This window comes from Theropithecus gelada, chromosome 8 (genome assembly GCF_003255815.1).
Source record: "Theropithecus gelada isolate Dixy chromosome 8, Tgel_1.0, whole genome shotgun sequence".
NCBI lineage: Eukaryota > Metazoa > Chordata > Mammalia > Primates > Cercopithecidae > Theropithecus > Theropithecus gelada.
In genome coordinates this window covers 101,441,709-101,464,323 of record NC_037676.1, presented here as the reverse complement: position 1 = coordinate 101,464,323, position 22,615 = coordinate 101,441,709, and the positions used below count along the sequence as shown (strand labels likewise).

The following is a 22,615-nucleotide window of genomic DNA, read 5'->3' as shown; positions in this document are numbered from 1 at the left end:
TAGATCCCTCACATGCGCAATTCGCGACAGGTTCACTCTCCGATGACAATCTAACACCACCACTGATCTGATAGGAGGCAGAGCTCAAGCAGTAATGCTTGCTTGCTCTGCGGCTCACCTCCTGCTGTGCTGTCAGGTTCCATGGCCCAGGGGTTGGGGAACCCTGCTTACACTCTTATCTAGAGATATTTAAATTCCAGAGTTGAATTGGAATGTCCAAATCTTGTTCACAGTTGCTGTTTTTACTGTGACTTGGGAAATCACAGCTGTTGGGGGTCCCTGGCCTAAAGTTTGCTATAACATTTTCACCACCTATTACTTCCTCTTTTTTTATTATTATTATTATCATACTTTAAGTCCTAGGGTACATGTGCACAACGTGCAGGTTTCTTACGTGTGTATACATGTGCCATGTTGGTGTGCTGCACCAACTTTACATTAGGTATATCTCCTAATGCTATCCCTTGTCATCTACATTAGGTATATCTCCTAATGCTATCCCTCCCCACTTCCTCCACCCTACGACAGTGTGTCATGTTCCCCTTCCTGCGTCTGTAGACTCCACCTGTGGGGGCAGGGCATAGCCAAACAAAAGGCAGTAGAAAATTCTGCAGATTTAAATGTCTCTGTTGGGCAGCTTTGAAGAGAGTAGTGGTTCTCCCAGCACGAAGTTTGAGATCTGAGAACGGACAGACTGCCTCCTCAAATGGGTCCCAGACCCCCAAGTAGCGTAACTGGGAGGCACCCCCCAGTAAGGGAAGACTGACACCTCACATGGCCAGGTACCCCTCTGAGACGACGTTTCCAGAGGAACGATTAAGCAGCAACATTTGCTGTTCAGCAATACTCGTTGTTCAGCAGTCTCCACTGCTGATACCCAGGCAAACAGGGTCTGGAGTAGACCTCCAGCAAACTCCAACAGACCTGCAGCTGAGGGTCCTGACTGTTAGAAGGAAAACTAAAAAACAGAAAGGACATCCACACCAAAACTCCATCTGTACGTCACCATCATCAAAGACCAAAGGTAGATAAAACCACAAAGATGGGGAAAAAAACAGAGCAGAAGAGCTGAAAATTCCAAAAATCAGAGCGCCTCTACCCCTCCAAAGGAATGCAGATCCTCACCAGCAACGGAACAAAGCTGGATGGAGAATGACTTTGACGACTTGAGAGAAGGCTTCAGACGACCAAACTTCTCCGAGCTAAAGGAGGAAGTTCGAATCCATCGCAAAGAAGCTAAAAACTTTGAAAAAAGATTAAACGAATGGCTCACTGGAATAACCAGTGTAAAGAAGTCCTTAAATGACCTGATGGAGCTGAAAACCATGGCATGAGAACTACGTGATGAATGCACAAGCTTCAGTAACCAATTCAAATAACTGCAACAAAGGGTATCAGTGACTGAAGATCAAATGAATGAAATGAAGCAAGAAGTTTAGAGAAAAAAGAGTAAAAAGAGACGAACAAAGTCTCCAAGAAATATGGGACTATGTGAAAAGACCAAATCTACATCTGATTGGTGTACCTGAAAGTGACAGGGAGAACGGAACCAAATTGGAAAACACTCTGCAGGATATTATCCAGGAGAACTTCCCCAACCTAGCAAGGCAGGCCAACATTCAAATTCTGGAAATACAGAGAACGCCACAAAGACACTCCTCGAGAAGGGCAACTCCAAGACACATAATTGTCAGATTCACCAATGTTGAAATGAAGGAAAAAATGTTAACGGCAGCCAGAGAGAAAGGGCGGGTTACACACACAGGTAAGCCCATCAGACAAACAGTGGATCTCTCAGCAGAAACTCTACAAGCCAGAAGAGAGTGGGGGCCAATATTCAACATTCTTAAAGAAAAGAATTTTCAACCCAGAATTTCATATCCAGCTAATCTAAGTATCATAAGTGAAGGAGAAATAAAATCCTTTACAGACAAGCAAAGGCTTAGAGATTTTGTCACCACCAGGCCTGCCTTACAAGAGACCCTGAAGGAAGCACTAAACATGGAAAGGAACAACCGGTACCAGTCACTGCAAAAACATGCCAAAATGTAAAGACCATCAATGCTAGGAAGAAACTGCATCAACTAACGAGCAAAATAACCAGCTAACATCATAATGACAGGATCAAATTCACATGTAACAATATTAACCTTAAATGTAAATGGGCTAAATGCTCCAATTAAAAGATACAGACTGACAAATTGGATAAAGAGGCAAGACCCATCAGTGTGCTGTATTCAGGAGATCCATCTCACATGAAGAAGCACACATAGGCTCAAAATAAAGGGATGGAGGAAGATCTACCAAGCAAATGGAAAACAAAAAAAGGCAAGGGTTGCAATCCTAGTCTCTGATAAAACAGACTTTAAACCAACAAAGATCAAAAGAGACAAAGAAGGCCATTACATAATGGTAAAGGGGTCAATTCAACAAGAAGAGCTAACTATCCTAAATATATATGAACCCAATACAGGAGCACCCAGATTCACAAAGCAATTCATAAAGAGACTTACAAAGAGACTTAGACTACCACACAATAATAATGGGAGACTTTAACACCCCACTGTCAACATTAGACACATCAACGAGACAGAAAGTTAACAAGGATATCCAGGAATTGAACTCAACTCTGCACCAAGTGGACCTAATAGACATATAGAGAACTCTCCACCCCAAATCAACAGAATATACATTCTTCTCAGCACCACATCACACTTACTCCAAAATTGACCACATAGTTGGAAGTAAAGCACTCCTCAGCAAATGTAAAAAAACAAATCACAACAAACTGTCTCTCAGACCACAATGCAATCAAACTAGAACTCAGGATTAAGAAACTCACTCAAAACCGCCCAACTACATGGAACTGAACAACCTGCTCCTGAATGACTAGTGGGTACATAACGAAATGAAGGCAGAAATAAAGATGTTCTTTGAAACTAATGAGAACAAAGACACAACATATCAAAATCTCTGGAACACATTTAAAGCAGTGTGTAGAAGGAAATTTGTAGAACTAAATGCCCAAAAGAGAAAGCAGAAAAGATTTAAAACTGACACCTTAACATCACAATTAAAAGAACTAGAGAAGCAAGAGTAAACACATTCAAAAGCTAGCAGAAGGCAAGAAATAACTAAGATCAGAGCAGAACTGAAGGAGACAGAGACACAAAAAACCCTTCAAAAAAATCAATGAAGGCCGGGCGCGGTGGCTCAAGCCCGTAATCCCAGCACTTTGGGAGGCCGAGATGGGCAGATCACGAGGTCAGAAGATCGAGACCATCCTGGCTAACACGGTGAAACCCCGTCTCTACTAAAAAATACAAAAAAAAAACAGCCGGGCGAGGTGGCGGGTGCCTGTAGTCCCAGCTACTCGGGAGGCTGAGACAGGAGAATGGCGTAAACCTGGGAGGTGGAGCTTGCAGTGAGCTGAGATCTGGCCACTGCACTCCAGCCTGGGTGACAGAGCGAGACTCCATCTCAAAAAAAAAAAAAAAAATGAGAAAAAAAATGAATGAGTCCAGGAGCTGGTTTTTTGAAAAGATCAACACAACTGACAGACCACTAGCAAGACTAATAAAGAAGAAAAGAGAGAAAAATCAAATAGACGCAATAAAAAATGATAAAGGGGATATCACCACCAATCCCACAGAAATACAAACTACCATCAGAGAATACTATAAACACCTCTACGCAAATAAACTAGAAAACCCAGAAGAAATGGATAAATTTCTGGACACATACGCCCTCCCAAGACTAAACCAGGAAGAAACTGAATCCCTGAATAGACCAATAACAGGTTCTGAAATTGAGGCAATAATTAATAGCCTACCAACCAAAAAAAGTCCACGACCAGATGGATTCACAGTCAAATTCTACCAGAGGTACAAGGAGAAGCTGGTACCATTCCTTCTGAGACTATTCCAATCAATAGAAAAAGAGGGAATCCTCCCTAACTCATTTTATGAGGCCAGCATCATCCTCATACCAAAGCCTGGCAAAGACACAACAAAAAAAGAGAATTTTAGACCAGTATCTCTGATGAATATCGATGCGAAAATCCTCAGTAAAATACGGGCAAACCGAATCCAGCAGCACATCAAAAAGCTTATCCACCACGATCAAGTGGGCTTCATCCCTGGGATGCAAGGCTGGTTCAACATATGCAAATCAATAAACGTAATCCAGCATATAAACAGAATCTATTACTTCTTAAACCCTCTCAACCTAGTTTTTGTTTATGTGTCTACTGAAACAAAACAAAATTCTGGATTAAAGCCGATACTACCTTTACGTTTTTCTCCTATGGAGGAAAAAAAAAGTATTTTCTCTTGATTTTATTTCCACTAGCAATTTAAGCAAGTAAAACTATCAGTAACACTGATTTCATTTTCACCACCCAGAATTTTAAAAATAAGAATAGTGACATGCTGTCACTTACATTATTCAAGAAATGAAACACTTCAGAATACATAAAGGATGTTTGCAACTTAACAACAAAAAGACGACCCAATTTTAAAATGGGCCTAAGACTGGAATACATATCTATCCAAAGAAGATATACAAATGGTCGACCAAAAGGTAATAAGCACATAAAAAAATGCTCAGTAGCATTAGTCATTATGGAAATACAAATCAAAACCACAGTGAGATACCACTTTAACAACCACTAAGGTTGCTAAGATCACAAAGACAGACAATAACAAAGGTGAAAGAGGAAGGAAGTGGAAAAAGAGAAACTCGCACTTATCAGTGGGAGGATAACAAAACAGCCATTCCTTAAAAACCGGTTTGCCAATTCCTAAAAATATTAAAAATACCATATGACCAGGCAACTCCAAACCTAAGTATACCTAAGAGAAATGAAAACCTATGCTCATGTAAAAATTTAGACATGAATATTCATAGCCGTATTATTCCTAATAGCCAAAAAGTGGAAACAACCCAAATGTCCATCAATGGATAAATGAATAGATAAACTGCAGTAGTATACCCATGCAATGAAATATTATCATTCAGGCATAAAAATGAAGTACTTTTTATAGGTCTTACATTTAGGTCTCTGTTCAATTTTAAGTATTTTTTTTAATATGGTGTTAAGTAAGGGTCCAACTTCATTCTTTTGCATATGCATATCCAGTTTTCCCAGCACCATTTGCTAAAAAGACTGTCCTTTCCCATTTAACAGTCTTGACACTTGTCAAAAATCATTTGACCACATACACAATGGTTTATTGCTGGGCACTGCACTCTTTTCCACTGGTCTATGTGTCTGTTTTTACACTAATACCACACTGCTTTGATTACTATAGCTCTGTAGTAGCTTCTGGAATCAGTAAGAGTGAGTCCTTCAGCTTTGTTCTTTTTCAAGATTGTTTTGGTTATTCGGGGTCTCTTGAGAGTCCATATGAATTTTAGGATGAGTTTTTCTAATTCTGCAAAAAACATTGGAATTGTAATAGAGATTGCACTGAATGTGTAGAATGGATAGCATGGACAATATTAAGTCTTCCAATTCAAAAAGATGAGATGCATTTCCATTTATGTATATCTTACTTCCTTTCAGCTATGTTTTGTGGTTCTTATTGTAAAAGTCTCTCACTTCCTTGGTTAAGTTAATTCGTAAACAATATACCTCTAAGAAAACAGAGCAAAAACCAACTACAGCCTACAGGCCAAATCCCACACACTGCTTGTTCTGGGATAGCCTACAAGGAAAAAATAATGTTTACACAAAAACATTTATAATCAACGTGGTGGGAACAATAAGTTGAAATCCCAATTAGGTGAAATGTTGTCCCTCCAAAAAGAATTCCATTCTTCTCATTAATAAAACTGTATTACCTGGCCGGGCACGGTGGCTCATGCCTGTAATCTCAGCACTTTAGGAGGCAGAGGTAGAGGTGGGCTGATCATGAGATCAGGAGTTCGAGACCAGCCTGGCCAACATAGTGAAGTCCCGTCTCTACTAAAAACACAAAAAATTAGCCAGGAGTGGTGGCACGCACATGTAATCCCAGCTACTCGGGAGGCTGAGGCAGGAGAATCACTTGAACCAGGGAGGCAGAGGTTGCAGTGAGCCAAGATCACACCATTGCACTCCAGCCAGGGCAACACTGCAAGACTCCATCTCAAAAAAATAAATAAAAGAAAAATAAAACTGTGTACTACCCAAAAACTGTACTCAATTATTACATCTTGAATATTATAAACTCAAAATTTGTAAAATTTGTTCTCTCTTGTCATTTAAGTTCCTACCTAATATCCTCAATTTTGCCACTTGGTCTACAAAGACTAAAATATATACTGAGCCTGCAGGCAAAATTTTGCTGACCCCTGCTGGAGGGTATACACAGAAAATTGGAAGAAATGGGTGGTAAGGTAGATGTGCTTTCAAATGTATTACCTGCTGCTACTTCCAAAATAAATATGCCAATTTATGTAACCATAAAATGTGTATGAAAACAGTATTTCCTCCAAATCCCTTGGGATTTTTTTGAGGTCAAAAATTAACAGATCCAAAGAATCCAAAGGGTTTTCATCCTACTCTAACTCCTTATTCTGTCTGAAGTATGTATTGTAGCTGATCCTTATGAATAATACGGCCTTAAAGTTATATACTATTCTACAAATTACACAATGCAGTCGCATTACCAAATGTTCTACAGATGTTTCAAATATCAGATGCCTTGAAACTCTTAGCTACTTGATACCACACATATTCAAAGGATGGGTTTGCCAGATACATAAAGAGGACTTGCTAAGCCATAAGAAAGCGTCATGTCTCAGGGAAAGGAGGTTGAAGAGATGTCAGGCAAAGCATACAAAATTTCAATTAGATAGGAAAAATGAAGTTAAAGGATCTATTGTACAACATGAAGACTATAGTAAATAACAATGCATTCTATTAAAAAATCAATGACAGCAGATTTAAACTGTTCTCACCACAAAAATGATAAGTATGTGATATAATATATATGTTAGCTAAATTGAGCTATTTCAAAACGTATACATATTTCAAAACATGTTATAAACAATAAATACATACAATTTTGTCAATTACAAATAAAAGGAATTTTTCATCTGCATATTTTCCATATAGATCCATGCCAACTCTCCCAATTGGTAAATTTTATTACATGAAGTGGGAATTATGAATCATTTAATCATATAGCCAATACAGTCAAGGTTAAGTATACAAAATTAAAACTCAAGCATTTAAATATTTAATTGAAAATTACATATGAACTAAAATGCCAAACACATGAATCCTCCACTGTACTACTGTAACATGATAACACTAAAAGTAAAACTTTAAAAACTTCCTCAAAGGCTACTGAAATCATCCCAAGTAATATGAACTGCTATAAACTTTATAGCAAACTGGTAAATGGAGTCACATCACAATAGCCATATTTAAAAAAAAAACAAAAAACAAAAAAAAACTCTACCAAATCCTGAAAGTATTAAAATATCCTGTGTCACAGTAGAAGTACGAAAATGAAATGAAATATTCAAGACAGGATTCAAGGCTTTATTTTCATAAGTATTTACTATTCCTGGCCGGGCGCAGTGGCTCACACCTGTAATCCCAGCACTTTGGGAGGTCGAGGTGGGCAGATCTACTTGAGGCCAAGAGTTTGAGACCAGCCTGGTTAACATGGTGAGACCCTGTCTCTACTAAAAATACAAAAATTAGCTGGGTGTGGTGGTGCACACCTATAATCCTAGCTACTTGGGAGGCTGAGGCAGGAGAATCACCTGAACCTAGGAAATGGAGGTTACAGTGAGCCGAGATTGTGCCATTGCACTCCAGACAGAGTGTGACTCTGTCTCAAAAAAAAAAAGGATTTAGTACTCCTAACACCAGTGAATGGTTTTCCTACACACATTATGCTATTCCCACTTTGCCTAACACTTCACTTGTTGAGACATTAAACTTAACCATTATGAGTGTATTCAACCAGGCCAAAATATAAAAGAAAACTAGACAGCATGTGTAGCAAAAGCCCTTTATCCAAAATATAACTATATCGGCAGTACACTGTAAATAACTTTTACATTACACTGGAAATATGAGTTTTAACATATTGACAAGTAGAAATGGTAAAGAACTATTCCAATAAATTTTATGTCAGTATGGATGGTGACTATAGTGACAACCAATGGTTTTGGTGAACATCCTCCTTCTGTATAGGGACACACTTTATTTATCTATAAGCCGAATGTCAATGTGTTATGTTGACTGCATATTAACTGATACTTGCATATATTGGGTTAAATAAAATATATTATTGACATGAAAAAACAAAGCAAATATTCTTAACATTGTAATCTGATACGAAGGTTGTACCAATATTTTTTAAAATTGTCCACTTCTATGTATTAATTATGACAATAAATTTAAAAGCTTAAGTATAAAGCATTGAATCTGAAAATTGTAAAGTATACAGCATTGTAAAGTATAAAGTACATTTATAATCTTTATATCTAGGTTTTAAAAATATCTCTGCTACTCTCCATATGACATAAAACATTATGGTAGATCACTAAAATAATGGCCCCAATGAGTCACACTTCCCTGTGTCTACACCCTTTTGCCACATGATCTGTTGTTCTTCCACCAAAGGAGCCAGCCTTGAGAAAAAAGGCTTTGCAAAAACAACCAAGAAAACATGTTCTTCTAGTCTGCATGGTTTGACAACAGTCAAATGTTAATATCTTACATTTATATACACCTGCAGGTGATCTAAAACTGGTATCTTGAAATTGGTTTATTTCTGCGTTACAGATACACAAATACTTAAAAACTTTAAAACTTCAAATAAACTAATTAGGCCAAGAGCCTATTTGTGGAGTCCTCTAATCTTCTGATACATTACATGAAAAGCAGTGTTTCTTAGTACTTTTTTTTTTTTTTTTGAGACAGGGTCTCACTCTGTTGCCTAAGCTGGAGTGCAGTGGCGCCATCACAACTCACTGCAACCTTGACCTCCTGGGCTCAAGCAAATCTCTCACCTCAGCCTCCAAGGTAGCTGGCACTACAGGCATGCAACCACAACGCCTGGCTAATTTTTGTATTTCTTGTAGAGATCAGGTTTCACCACTTTGCTCAGGGGGGTCTCGACCCCCTGGGCTCAAGGGATCCACCCACCTGAGACTCTCAAAGTGCTGAGATTACAGGCGTTAGCCACCATGCCCAGCCAGTACTGATTCTGAAATTCAACTTTTTATAGTTTTCTTTTGCTCACAAAACAGAAGTGATTGTGTACACACTATTTCTACTTAAACCATACATCCCTGTTTGCTTAGCTAAAACATACATTGTTCAACATTTGAGGTTACTGTTTGTACATACCTGCATTGGATGTATTACTTATTTTTTAAAAAATGAAAGAACTGGGAAAAGCTACCAATAATCCACTTTACATAACCAGATAGACATATCCAGGAGATACTGCAAGTTCCACATCACCACAATACAACAAATATCACAAAAATTTTTGGTTTCCCAGTACATATAATAAAAGTTATGTATACATTTATACTGTAGTCTATTAAGTGTGCAATAACATTATGTCAAAAAAAAAAAAAACTTATATACCTTAAATAAAAAGCACTTTGTTGGCTGGGCACAGTGGTTCACACCTGTAATCATAGCACTTTGGGAAGCAAGGCTCAGGAATTCGAGACCAGTCTGGGCAATGCGGTAAAACCCCATCTTACCAAAAATATAAAAAATTAGCTGAGCATGGGGATATGCACCTGTGGTCCCAGTACCTGGGAAACTGAGACGGGAGAATCGCTTGAGCCCAGGAGGTGGAGGTTGCAGTGGGCCAAGATCGTGCCACTGCATGCCAGGCTGGGTGACAGAGTAAGACCCTGCCCCCACCCCTTACAAAAAATACTTTATTGCTAAAAAATGCTAATGACCATCTCAACCTTCAGCAAGTAATAACCTTTTTGCCTTGATGTTCATGGCTGCTTACTAATCAGGATGATGGTTGCTAAAATTGGTGGGGGTAGCTGCAGCAATTTCTAAAAATAAGATAACAATCAAGTTTGCCATACTGATTAACTCTTCCTTTCATGAAAGATTTCTCCATAGCAGGCAATGATGATTAATTGAGGTTTGATGGCATTTTACCAGTAGTAAAACTTCTATCAAAATTGGAGTCAATCCTCTCAAACCATGCCATTGCTTTATCAACCAAGTTTACAGAACTTTTTAAATTCTCTGTAATCATTTAACAATACTCCCAGCATCTTCCCCAGGAGTAATTGCCATCTCCAGCAATCACTTTCTTTGCTTATCCATAAGAAGCAACTCCTCCTCCATTCAAGTTCTATCATGAGATTGCAGCAATTCAGTCATATCTTCAGAAACCAATTCTAGTTCTCTTGCTGTTTCCATTACATCTGCAGTTACTTCCTCCATGGAAGTCTTAAACCCCTCAAAGTCATCCATGAGGACTGAAATCAACTTCTTCCAAACTCTTGTTAATGTAAATACTTTGACCTCCTTCTATGAATCATAAATATTCTTAATAGCATAGCATCTAGTTTGATGAATCTTTCCAGAAGGTTTTCAATTTGCTTTGCCCAGGTCTTTCAGAAGAATCGCTATCTATGGTAGCTATAAGCCTTACAAAATATATTTCTTAAATAATAAGACCAGAGTCAAAATTACTCTTGATCCACAGGCTATGGAATGAATATCATGTTAACGGCATGAAAACAACGTGCATCTCCCTGTACATCTTCATCAAAGGTGTAGGGTGACCAGGAGCATTGTCCGTGAGTGCTAATATTTTGAGAGGAGTCTTTTCTGGGCAGTAGGTCTCCACAGACTTAAAATATTTAGTAAACCATGCCGTAAACAGATGTACTGTCATTAGGCTTTATTGTTTCATTTATAGAGCATGAGCAGTGAAGATTTAGCATAATTCTTAAGGCACTTTGGATTTTCAGAATGGTAGATGAGCATTATCTTCAACTTAAAAAGTCACCAGGTACATTAGCCCCTAATGAGAGAGTCAGCATCTTGCCCTCTCACCTAGGCTGAAGTGCAATGACCTGATCTTGGCTCACTGCAACCTCTGCCTCCCAGGTTCAGGCAATTCTCCTGCCTCAGACTCCTGAGTAGCTGAGATTACAGGCACACACCATCACGCCCGGCTAATATTTTTGTATCTTTAGTAGAGATGGGATTTCACCATGTTGGCCAGGCTGGTGTCAATCTAATGACCTCATGATCCGCCTGCCTCAGCCTCCAAAAGAGCTGGGATTACAGGCATGAGCCACCGTGCCCGGCCGCCTTTTGAAGTTTTGAAGCAAGGCATTGACTTCTCTCTAGCTATGTAAGTCCTAGATGGCATCTTCGTCCAAGAGAAGGTATTTCGTCTACATTGAAAATCTGTTTAGTGTAGCCACCTTCATCAATTAATTGAGCTAGATATGGATAACTTGCTCTAGTTTCTAGGTCAGTACTTGCTGTTTCACCTTGCACTTTTATGTTATGGAGATGGCTTCTCTTACACTTCATGAACCAACCTCTGCTAGCTTCAAATTTTTCTTCTGCAGCTTTCTCAAGTCTCTCAGCATTTACAGAATTGAAGAGAGTTAGGGCCTTGCTTTTCATTTAAGGGAATGTTGTAACTGGTTTGATCTGCTATCTGGACCACTCAAACTTTATAACAACAATAAGGCTATTTCACTTTCTTGTCATTCCTGTGTTCACTGGAGTAACACTTTTAATTTCCTGGAGACTTTTCCTTTCAATTCACAACTTGGCTGTTTTGCAAAACAGGCTTAGCTTTCAGGCCTCATCTTGGCTTTTGACACGCCTTCTTCACGATGCTTAATTATTTCTAGCTTTTGATTTAAAGTAGAGTTATGGGACTCTTCCTTTCACTTGAACATTTACAGGTCATTGTAGGGCTATTAATTGGCCTAACTTCAATATTGTTGTGTCTCAAGGATTAGGATAAGGGAAGGAGAAGGGGGAACTGGTCAGTGGAGGACCCAGAATACACACAACATTTACTAACTAAGTTCACCATCTTAAATGGGTGCACTTCTTGGTACCCGAAAAACAATTACAATAGTAACATCAAAGAACAGTGATGACAGATCACAGTGCTAAAATAATAATGAAAACTTGTGAAATATTTGGAGAATTACCAAAATATGACACAGAGACACGAAGTGAGCACGTTATTGAAAAAATGGCACCAAAGCTTTGCTTAATGCAAGACTGCCACAAACCTTCAATTTGTTAAAACACACACACAACACAATATTACTATGAAGTACAATAAAGTAATGCATGATAAAATGGCATATGTCTGTATATAAAACAAATTGTCCTTGCATCAATAAATTAACATGAATTAAAGGTGACAAAAAAAGTTTTAAGCCCTCTTTATGCCTCATTATGCCTCACATAAATGCTCCCTTCAAAAAAGCATGAGTCTTCAAAGCATCCATATTAAACTAAGTGCTCTTTCACATTGCTTATAAAAATTACCATCAATGATAAGTAAAATCATTCAAAAGTTATAATTAACTATTCATTTATAAATATCAAGCTACTAATCTCACAAAATTGAGAAATCTTTAAAATAAGTATATTTTTATTACTTATTTTAATTTATTGGAATAAATAAATCTTATTTCTTATTTAAATCTTACCTTTTAGAGTACTATTTCTCTGAAATTACAACATCAAGAAAAAAGAAACTTATGTGATGATCCCACAGCCAAACCCATGCTAACAAACAAGAAAATTCACTTTTCATACCTTAAGATAGCAGTGTACATAACAATAATGAAGCAGGTTATCAGAAGGCTGAGTAAGGCTGCTGACCACATGCACCAACTGTTCAGCATACATCGGCACTGAATGTTCCACATTAATTTTATCCACCAATATTCGAATGGATGGCAAAGGCCGAAGAGACTGGAAGTTTGTAGTGTTCATGAAGTTACTTGAGTTCTAGAAAATAAAAGTGTTCGCTTTATATTTTAAAAGTGGAGCAGTGACTGAGTTGCAATTCCCTCTATACACGCTTCAGATCTGCACATTTGCAGTGATATCCAATCAATCTAGAAATGATGCCTTTCTACAGAACTCTCTAGCCATAACCAAATAACAAATGTCTTTCTATATATACTAAATATGTCCCAGACTTCAAAGAATGCATATTTTTTGCAAAATTATCATTGCCCTTTCAGTTCAAGTTTTTTTTCTTTTTCAGTCAACTAGAATAGTATCACTACATGCCTCAGTATGATGAAGATATTGTATTAAGCTTAATTATTCCAAAATGTATCTATATATCCAAGAGTCAGCATATTTTATTTTAATCTCTTTTATTCACATTTAGCTGACTAAGGAACTAAATGGACTATACCACACTATGTCAAAAACATTCACCATAAGCAATGTTTGCAGGAAAGAAAAATTCCTGATCTGTACCATATCTACTAACAATACACATGTTAAGGGCTCACAAAGTCCTAAGAATTTTGAGGATGGCACAGTATTCTCAGTTTTACAGAATCTTTCTGAGCTTTCAAATAAATACAGGTAAGTTTCAAGATGTCCAGCGTATGTACACTGAGTGGCAAATGACCCGTCCTAGAACTCACTCACTCACTCCCTTAAAATGCTCTACCTGTGGTTCTCAATGAGGAACACCATGACTTTCCATCCAGAAGAATAAGAAAAAATGCAGCAAGAGCAGTTTCATTGCTTTGTCTGTCTTTCACTGTCACAATAATATTGGCCTTTAGCAGGTATTGGCCAAAGATGGTAAATGCTACATAATAATTCTCCAATCCAAAAAACCAAAAGTGCCATTACTGAGAATCACTGTGCTTAAAACTAAGTTGAAAATACAATCCTGATTTTTTACTCATTACCAATAATTTTAAAACCACCATTTATTTAGGAATTACGTTGCTTTTTTAAGTGACTTTCTTTGGGATTACTAAAAATAACACAGAATAAAGCACACAAATCTGAAGGTTAGAGCTGAATGAATTTTTACATCTGTAACCACCACCCATCTGAAGCACCCTACAAGGCTGTGCCATGTCCCTTTCAAGGCAATACTAAATCCTCAACAGACGTAGCTAATCACTTTAATCGCCACAGATTAGTTTTCTCTTTTCTTGAACTTCATATAAATGAAATCACATGGTATATAATTTTTCACTCAAGATTACACCTGTGAGAATTATCTGTGTTGTTCTTTCTTTCAGTTCACACTTTTATCATTATGAAGTGGCTCTCTTTGTTTCTAGTAATACTTCTTACCTTAAAATCAACTTTATCTCTTAGTAAAACAGCCATGCTATCTTTCTTTTGGTTAGCATTTAAATGGTATATTTTTTCCATCCTTTTCCTTCAAACCTGTATCCTTACATTTTCCAGTTTCACAATTTAATTTGGTGCTTTTTTTAATGGATTGAGGTCTCTCTGGAAATCTTCCACCTTTTTGCCTTTTTCCTTAAGCAATTAACCATAAAGTCCATGTCTAACAACTCTAATACCTCAATCATCTCTAAGTCTATTTATATTACTAATTTTTTATTATATTTAATTCAATTGGTTCTATTTTTAGTATACCTCATAATTTTGTATCAAGCAGATAACATCATGGATAAAAATTTATAACGGCTTTGATAATGCTATCTTCCCCTAAAGTAAGTTAACTATTCTTTGGCAAGCAAACAGAATACAAGTATATCATCATGGTCCTATTCAGGACTGGAATTAGGCTTTCTTAATCTATTTCAATCTGTATTTATTCCTACGGTGTGGCCCTTATAAGGTCTCAAAGGAAGGCCCAGGTGCTAACGTGGCAGCGCCTGAACTCTAATTGCAGATACACAGTACCATGCAAATAGTCAAATTTATACTTTGCTTTCTGCTGGGTTTCCTGAAGTCTTGCATTACACACGGGCAGCTTAGGAACTAGCCAACAATCTAAATGAAATTTTATACAAATTTGTGGGCTGCCGTCTGAGTAAGGCCTCCTTGTTAGCATTTTTCCCTTTGACAGGCATACTGGAAGACCAGACATGGCTAACAAAAGAATCTCTAAGCTTGAAGGTATCTCAGTAGAAATTGCCAAAACTGAAAAGCAAACCCAAAAAACCCCAGAATATTTAAGAACTGTGGGACAACTACAAAAGATGTAACATACACGTAATAAGAATTCCACAAGAGAAGAAAAGAGAGAAAGAAACGGAAGAAACATCTGAAACAATAATGACTGAGAGTTTCCTCAAATTAATGTCAGACACCAAACCAGAAACCCAGGAAACTCAGAGAACACCAAGCAGGATAAATGAAAAAAAAAAAAAAAAAAAATCCCACACACAGACACATCATTTTCAAATCATAGATATCAAAGACAAAGTCCCCCAAAAAAATTCACAGAAAAAAATACATCTTACTTATAGAGGAGCAATGATATGAATTACACTTGACCGCCACTCAAAAATGACGTAAGCAAGAAGAGAGTAAAATAAAGTATTTTAAGAGGAAAAAAACCTACAAACCTAGAATTCCATACTCCATGAAATTATCCTTCAAAAGGAGAAAAAAGACTTTCTCAGACAAAAAAAAAAAAAAAAATTCAGAGAATTTGTTTCCAGTATATCTGCCTTATTAGAAGTGTTAAAAAAAATTCTTCAGAGAGAAGAAAAATGATAAAGGTCAGAATTTCACATCTACATTAAAAAAAAACAGCAACAGAAAAGGCATAAGGTAAAAAAAAAAATTTTAATTTTTATTATTCTTAATTGATCTAATAAATTTGGTCAAAATAATAACAGTAATATGTATTTAATTATGTATGATTGTGTGTAGCAGGCTTATGAATGCTTACATAAAAGTAAAATGAATTACAGCAATGATACAAGAAACAGGATGGCAGAATTAGTATTTCTTTTACTATAAGAAACTCTGACTACCTGTAAAGTGGTATGGTGTTATTTGAAAGTGGACTTGAATTAGCTGTAAAAATATAATGCAAATTCTAGGACAAACACTAAAAGGAAGTATAACAGGTAGGTTAATAGAGGAGAGAAAATCAAATAATATGAAATGCTCAATTAAAACCACAAAAGGCCAAAAAAGAGTGGAAGATAAAATCAGGAACAAATAACAAGGGCAAAAACTAGAAAATGGCAAGAAGTATGGTTGATATTAGTCCAATTATATCAATAATAACTTCTTATCAATGGTCTAAATGCATCAATTAAAAGACAGATTGTCAAGGCAGCTAAAGATACAAGACCCAACTATATATTGTCTACGAAAAAAAACCTACTTTTCCTACTTTTTAAAAAAAATTTTCATATGTACTTATTTGAGACAGGGTCTCACTCTGTCACCCAGGCTGGAGTGCAGTGGTGCGATCATGGCTCACTGCAGCCTCAACCTCCAGGGCTCAGGTGATCCTCTCAACTCAGCCTCCCAAGTAGCTGGAACTACAGACACACACCAGCATGCCTAGCTAATTTTTGTATTTTTTTGTAGAGACAGGGTTTCACCCAAGTTGGTCTCAAACTTCTGGGCTCAAGCAATCAGTCCACTTCTGCCTCCCAAAGCGCTGGGATTACAAGCGTGAGCCACCACACCCAGTCAAAACCCACTTTAAATATGAAGACATGTGTAGATTAAAAGAAAATAGAGAAACACATACCATACTAAAACTAATCAAAAGGGAGTGGAATGGCTATATTAATTTCAGACAGAACAAAAATCAGACCAGGGAAAGCAATCAGAGATAAAGAAGGGATTAAGTAATGATAAAGGTGTCAATTCTGTAAAAAGACATCGGTCCCTAACATGGATGTGCCTAAAGACACAGTGTCAAAATACATAAAGCAAAGAGTGATAAAATTTCAGGGAAAAAACTCGACAAACCCACTATTTTAGTTGGAGACTTCAATATCCCTCTATCAGATATAATCAGTTCCAACAGACAGAAAATCAATAAGGACATAATTGAATTTATAATCAACCAGATATAATACACATCAGTGGACTGCTTCATACAGCAACAACAGAGTACACATTCTTCTAAAGCTTACATAGAATAGTCACCAACACAGACACATTCTAAGCCATAAAACACACCTAAACAAATTTAAAAGAAATCATACAATGTCTGCTATCAGACCATAATGGAATTAAACTAAAAATCAGTAACATAACTAAAAAATGTCAAAATATTTGGAGATTTAAAAACATACTTCTAAAGAACACAAGTCAAAGAAAAAATCTCAAGAGAAATAAAAAATACTTTGAATTAAATGAAAACAAAAATCCAACTTATCAAAATTTGTAGCGTGTGCTGAAAGCAATGCTTAGAGGGAAGTTTATAGTATTGAGTTCATATATTACAAAAAACGAAAATCTAAAATCAATCACCTAAGCTTACACTTTAGGAAATTAAATAAATCCAAAATAAGAAGAAAAGAATTAAAATCAAAACAGAAATCAATGAAATTGAAAACAGAAAATCAACAGGGAAACAAAACCAAAAGCTGGCTCAATAAAAATCAGTATAAGCCTCTCTAGCCAGGCTAAGAAAAAGAGTAAGAGGATACAAATCCTAATGTTAGAAATGAAAGAGGAACATTGTTACAAATTCCAAAGACACTAAAATGATAATTTTTAAAATACTAAAGACAGGCCAGGTGCGGTAGCTCACGCCTATAATCGCAGCACTTTTGGACACCAAGGTGAGCAGATCACCTGAGGTTGGGAGTTCAAGACCAGACTGACCAACACAGAGAAACCCCGTCTCTACTAAAAATACAAAATTAGCCAGGCATAGTGGCGCATGCCTGTAATCCCAACTACTCAGTAGGCTGAGGAAGGAGAATCGCTTGAACCCAGGAGGCAGAGGTTGCTGTGAGCCGAGATCATGCCATTGCACTCCAGCCTGGGCAACGAAAGTGAAATTCCGTCTCAAAAAAAAAAAGAAAGAAATACTATAAACTCTATGCCTACAAATTTGATAACCTAGATGAGATGGACCAATTCTTAAAAGATACAAGCTGATGACCTTGGGTATAGTGATGACTTTTAGATATAACACCAGAGGCACAATCTATAAAACAAAGAATTGATAAGCAGGACTTCACTAAAAATTCAAAATTTCTGCTCTGCAAAATACAAGAAAATTAAAAGACAAGCCACAGATTGGGGGAAAATATTTGCAAAAGACCTATCTGATAAAGGACTGTTACCCAAAATGTACAAGGAATCCTTAAAATTCAATATTAAGAAAACAAACAACTCTTAAAAAATGGGGAATAGATCTGAAGAGATACCTCACCAAAGAAGATAAACAGATGGCAAATAAGCATATGAAATGATGTTCCACACCATATGTCATCAAGGAAATAAAACTAAAAACAACGAGACACCATTACACATGTCTTAGAATGACAAAGAACCGAAGCACTAACAACATCAAATGTTGGTAGGGCTGTGGAGAAACAGGAACTCTTATTCACTCCTGGCAGGAATGCAAAATCATACTGCCACTTTGGAAGACAATTTGGCAGCTTCTTACAAAACTAAACATACTTTTAGCATACAGTCCATCAATCACATTCCTTGGTATTTACCCAAAGGAATTGAAAACATGCCCACACCAAAACTTGCACATGGATGTATATGCCTGTTTTACTCACAACTCTCAAAACTTGAAAGCAACCAAGATGTCCTTCAGTAGGTGAATGGATAAGCAAATTGTGGTACATCCATAATGGAGTATTAGTAAGTGCAAAGAAGAAATCAGCTATCAAGTCATGAAAAGCCAAAGAGGAACCTTAAATCCATATTACTAAGTAAAAGAAGCCAATGTGAAAAGGCTACATACTATATGATTCCAAGTGTATGACAGTCTAGAAAAGGCAAAACTGTGAGGAAAGTAAAAAGATCAGTGGTTGCCAGTGGTTAGGGAGAAGAGATGAATAGGCAGAGCACAAAGGATTTTTTGGGAATTGAAACTACTCTATGTGATATTGCCATAGTAGATAATTATACATGAGTCAACACTCATAGAACATAAAACACCAAGAGTGAACCCTAATATAAACTGTGGACTCTGGGTGATAATGATGTGTTAATATAGGTTCATCAATTATAACAAATATACTATTCTGTTGAGGGATGTTGACAATGGGGGAAGCTATGTATGTTGGGGGGTGAGTTTATGAAAAATCTCTGTACCACTTTCACTCTGCTTTGTGAATCTAAAACTACTCTAAAAAATAGTATCTATTTAAAAAAATCAGATGATAGCAAAAACAGAAATGATAAAATGCAGACATATTTTAATTGTCTCCAGTGAAATTTTCTCTACATGATCTCTTAATCATAATACACTGCCATACTTAATTATGAGTGGCCAATAGGGAGCAAAAATAAAGTTAATGCATATAGTTAATTCCCTCACATAACTTCTTCTTTAAAGTTAGGACACTTTTTATTTCTATGGTCATCACTATCAGCGGACACCAACCTTTTTGGCATCAAGGATTAGTTTCATGGAAGACAATTTTTCCACAGACAGGAGAAGGGGTATGGTTTCAGAATGAAATTGTTCCACCTCAGGTCATTAGGTATTAGATTCTCATAAGGAGTGCAACCTAGATCCCTTGCATGCACAGTTCACAGTAGAGTTTGTGCTCCTATGAGAATTGAATGCCGTCGCTGATCTCACAGGAGGCACAGCTCAGGTGGTAATGCTCACTCACCCGCCACTCACCACCTCCTCTGAAACTCAGTTCCTAACAGGCAACTAACCAGTATTGGTCCACATCTCAGGAGTTGGGGACCCTGATCATTATACGAACATCAAAAGAAATATATCCCAAAAAAGACAGATAGGCCAGGTGTGGTGGCTCATGCCTGTAATCCCAGCACTTTGGAAGGCTGAGGCGGTGGATCGCCTGAGGTCAGGAGTTCAAGACCTGCCTGACCAATATGGTGAAACCCTGTCTCTACTAAAAATATAAAAATTAGTCGGGCGTGGTGGCATGCGCCCATAGTCCAAGCTACTCAGGAGTCTGAGACAGGAGAGTTGCATGAATCCAGGAGGCGTAGGTTGCAGTGAGCCGAGATTTCACCACTGCACTCCAGCCTAGGCAACAGAGCAAGAGTCCGTCTCAAAAAGCAAACAAACAAATAAGGCCTTGTGTGTATAAGTTAAATTCAGAAAGCAATACATTGTACATGGACCATGAACAAATATTAAGCATTCTCAACAATTATAGCAGACATCACTCAGTTCCTAACACATGCAAAATAGTTTACATACATTATTTCAATGAATATTTAAAATAATCCTAGGAGCTAAGTACTGTGGTGGGACTGGTCTGTACCAGCATCCTGATAATGTTATACAAATCCATGCCATGAAGGCAATACTCAACCACAGCAGATCTTGGTAGAATATCCTGTGATACCCTAAAAACAGAGGATAATATGTGGTCTTGTGAGGAGCTGCTAAAAGAGCATTTCTCATTCACCTTCCCATCTTGAGAGAGGCTGCCATGAAACAGTGTCTCATCAGCATTCCTCATTCAGCTGAGTTATGGGCTTTCGACATATGCTAAGCTACACCACTGCTTAGCTGCAGTATGAAACTGAATTGTTGCCAACAGGGTGCCCCACAATATACCAATAGAAGTCATTTGGCCCTTTGGTTACAGATTGTCCTATGGAACAAGGGACAGGGGAGCTTGCACCATTACTGACTTTGCTTCTGCTGTCTATGTAAGTAATAAACTGTCTGAATCTAGGCAGGCTGACAGTTTTACTGGCTAAAACTAAAATAGTCAGTCTGCTTGAAAAAATATAATTGTTCTCTTTCTGAGAAGAGGAAAACAAGGCTTAGAGATATAAAGTAATTGTCTGTGGCATTATAGCTGGTATACGGTCTGACTTCTACACCCATATTCTTCAACATTTCTTTATACACCCTCAAGCTTAAGTTTATTTTATTAAAAATATAAATTTAAAATTACATTTTAAAAATTAACAGTTAATTTTTAGTTCATAGTTACATTGCTTTTACTTCATCATGGATAACTATATAAGCAGACACTTCTATCTTTTTCTTTTTTTTTTTTTTTTTTTGAGACAGGGTCGCACTGTACACCCAGGCTGAAGTGTAGTGGCGTGATCATAGTTCACTGCAGCCTCAAACTTCTGGGTTCAAGCATTCCTCCCACCTCAGCCTCCTGGAGAGCTGGGAATACAGGCATGTGCCACCATGCCTAACTTTTTATTTTATTTTATTTTATTTTAGAGACAAGGTATTGATTGCTATGTGGCCTAGGCTGGTCTCAAACTCTTGGCCTCAAGTATGTATCCTACCCCAGCCTCCTGAATTTCCAGGATTACAGGCTCAAGCCACTGTGCCCAGCTGCAAATATTCTTTCAATAAATGACAAAAAAAAAAAAAATCCATATATGAGGGGAAAAAAATATAGCAAATCACAAAATATACCTTTTCTCCCATAATGACAGGTAGCAAATGGTCCAGCAAGTTGAATTCAGCCATGGAAATTGTGCAGGTACATTTGAGGAGAGTAACACTTGTATGTCGAGTAGGAATATATTCCTCTAGAAAAGCTACCTCTTCAGGATTCAGTATTGTTTCATTTTCATCCTTAATATCTAAAATTAAAATGATAAAAACTTAATAAAGAATATTTTTAAATAATTAATATTCTTAAACAACTAAAAAATGAATTAGTTCTCCAAACTATAAGGTCAAATCCTGTTTTTCTTTTCAACAATGAAGCAGGTATAAAACAACAAGTTACCTTTAACAAATGTAAGTTACACTATTCTCGAATGTAAATGTATGTCTTCGTTATTTAAAAATTTACCAGTTTTTTATTTTAATATATCTTTAAGAAATCCCCATTTTCTTTCTTTAAAAGAATAACAGCTTTTGGTCATTAAAATATCATTGAGATAATGAAAAGGCAAGACACAGACTGAGATAAAATATTTGCCACAGACGGATGGGGAGGGGGAAGATCCAGCTCCATGAGGGCCTTGTATCTGCAGTATATTAAAAACAAAAATAAAAAACCTTCTAAAAATTGTTAAGAAATAGACAATCTCACACCTGTAATCCCAGCATTTTGGGAGGCTGAGGCAGGTGGATCATCTGGGGTCAGGAGTTCGAAACCAGCCTGGTCAATATGGTGAAACCCCATCCCTACCAAAAATACAAAAATTAGCCAGGGATGGTGGCAGACACCTGTAATCCCAGCTATTCAGGAGGCTGAGGCAGGAGAATTGCTTGAACCCAGGAAACAGAGGTTGCAGGGAGCTGAGATCACACCATGGCACTCCAGCCTGAGCAACAGGAGAAAAACTGTCTCAAGAAAAAAAAAAAAAAATTGACAATCTTTATTCTGAGATTGTGTTTTTCTATAATTTCACATTAAAATATTATTTATCTTATAAAAACAGACAATAAATGGGCAAAAAAGACTTGAATAAGCAAAAGATGGTCTATCCAGTGGCCAAAAATGATACCTAAAGCTGGTGCTCAAT

General features: G+C 37.1%; 1 protein-coding gene across 1 annotated transcript in view; it reads right to left on the bottom strand.

Moving 5' to 3' along the window:
* The window catches only part of VPS13B (vacuolar protein sorting 13 homolog B), an 858,817-nt gene that overhangs the window by 732,421 nt on the left and 103,781 nt on the right, over nucleotides 1–22,615 (bottom strand). Inside the window, exons 13-14 of the mRNA XM_025394335.1 lie at nucleotides 21,552–21,721; nucleotides 12,803–12,997 (exon numbers count right to left, since the gene is read on the bottom strand). Of these exons, the coding sequence (XP_025250120.1) occupies nucleotides 12,803–12,997; nucleotides 21,552–21,721 (365 nt within the window). The remainder of the gene's footprint in view (nucleotides 1–12,802; nucleotides 12,998–21,551; nucleotides 21,722–22,615) is intronic.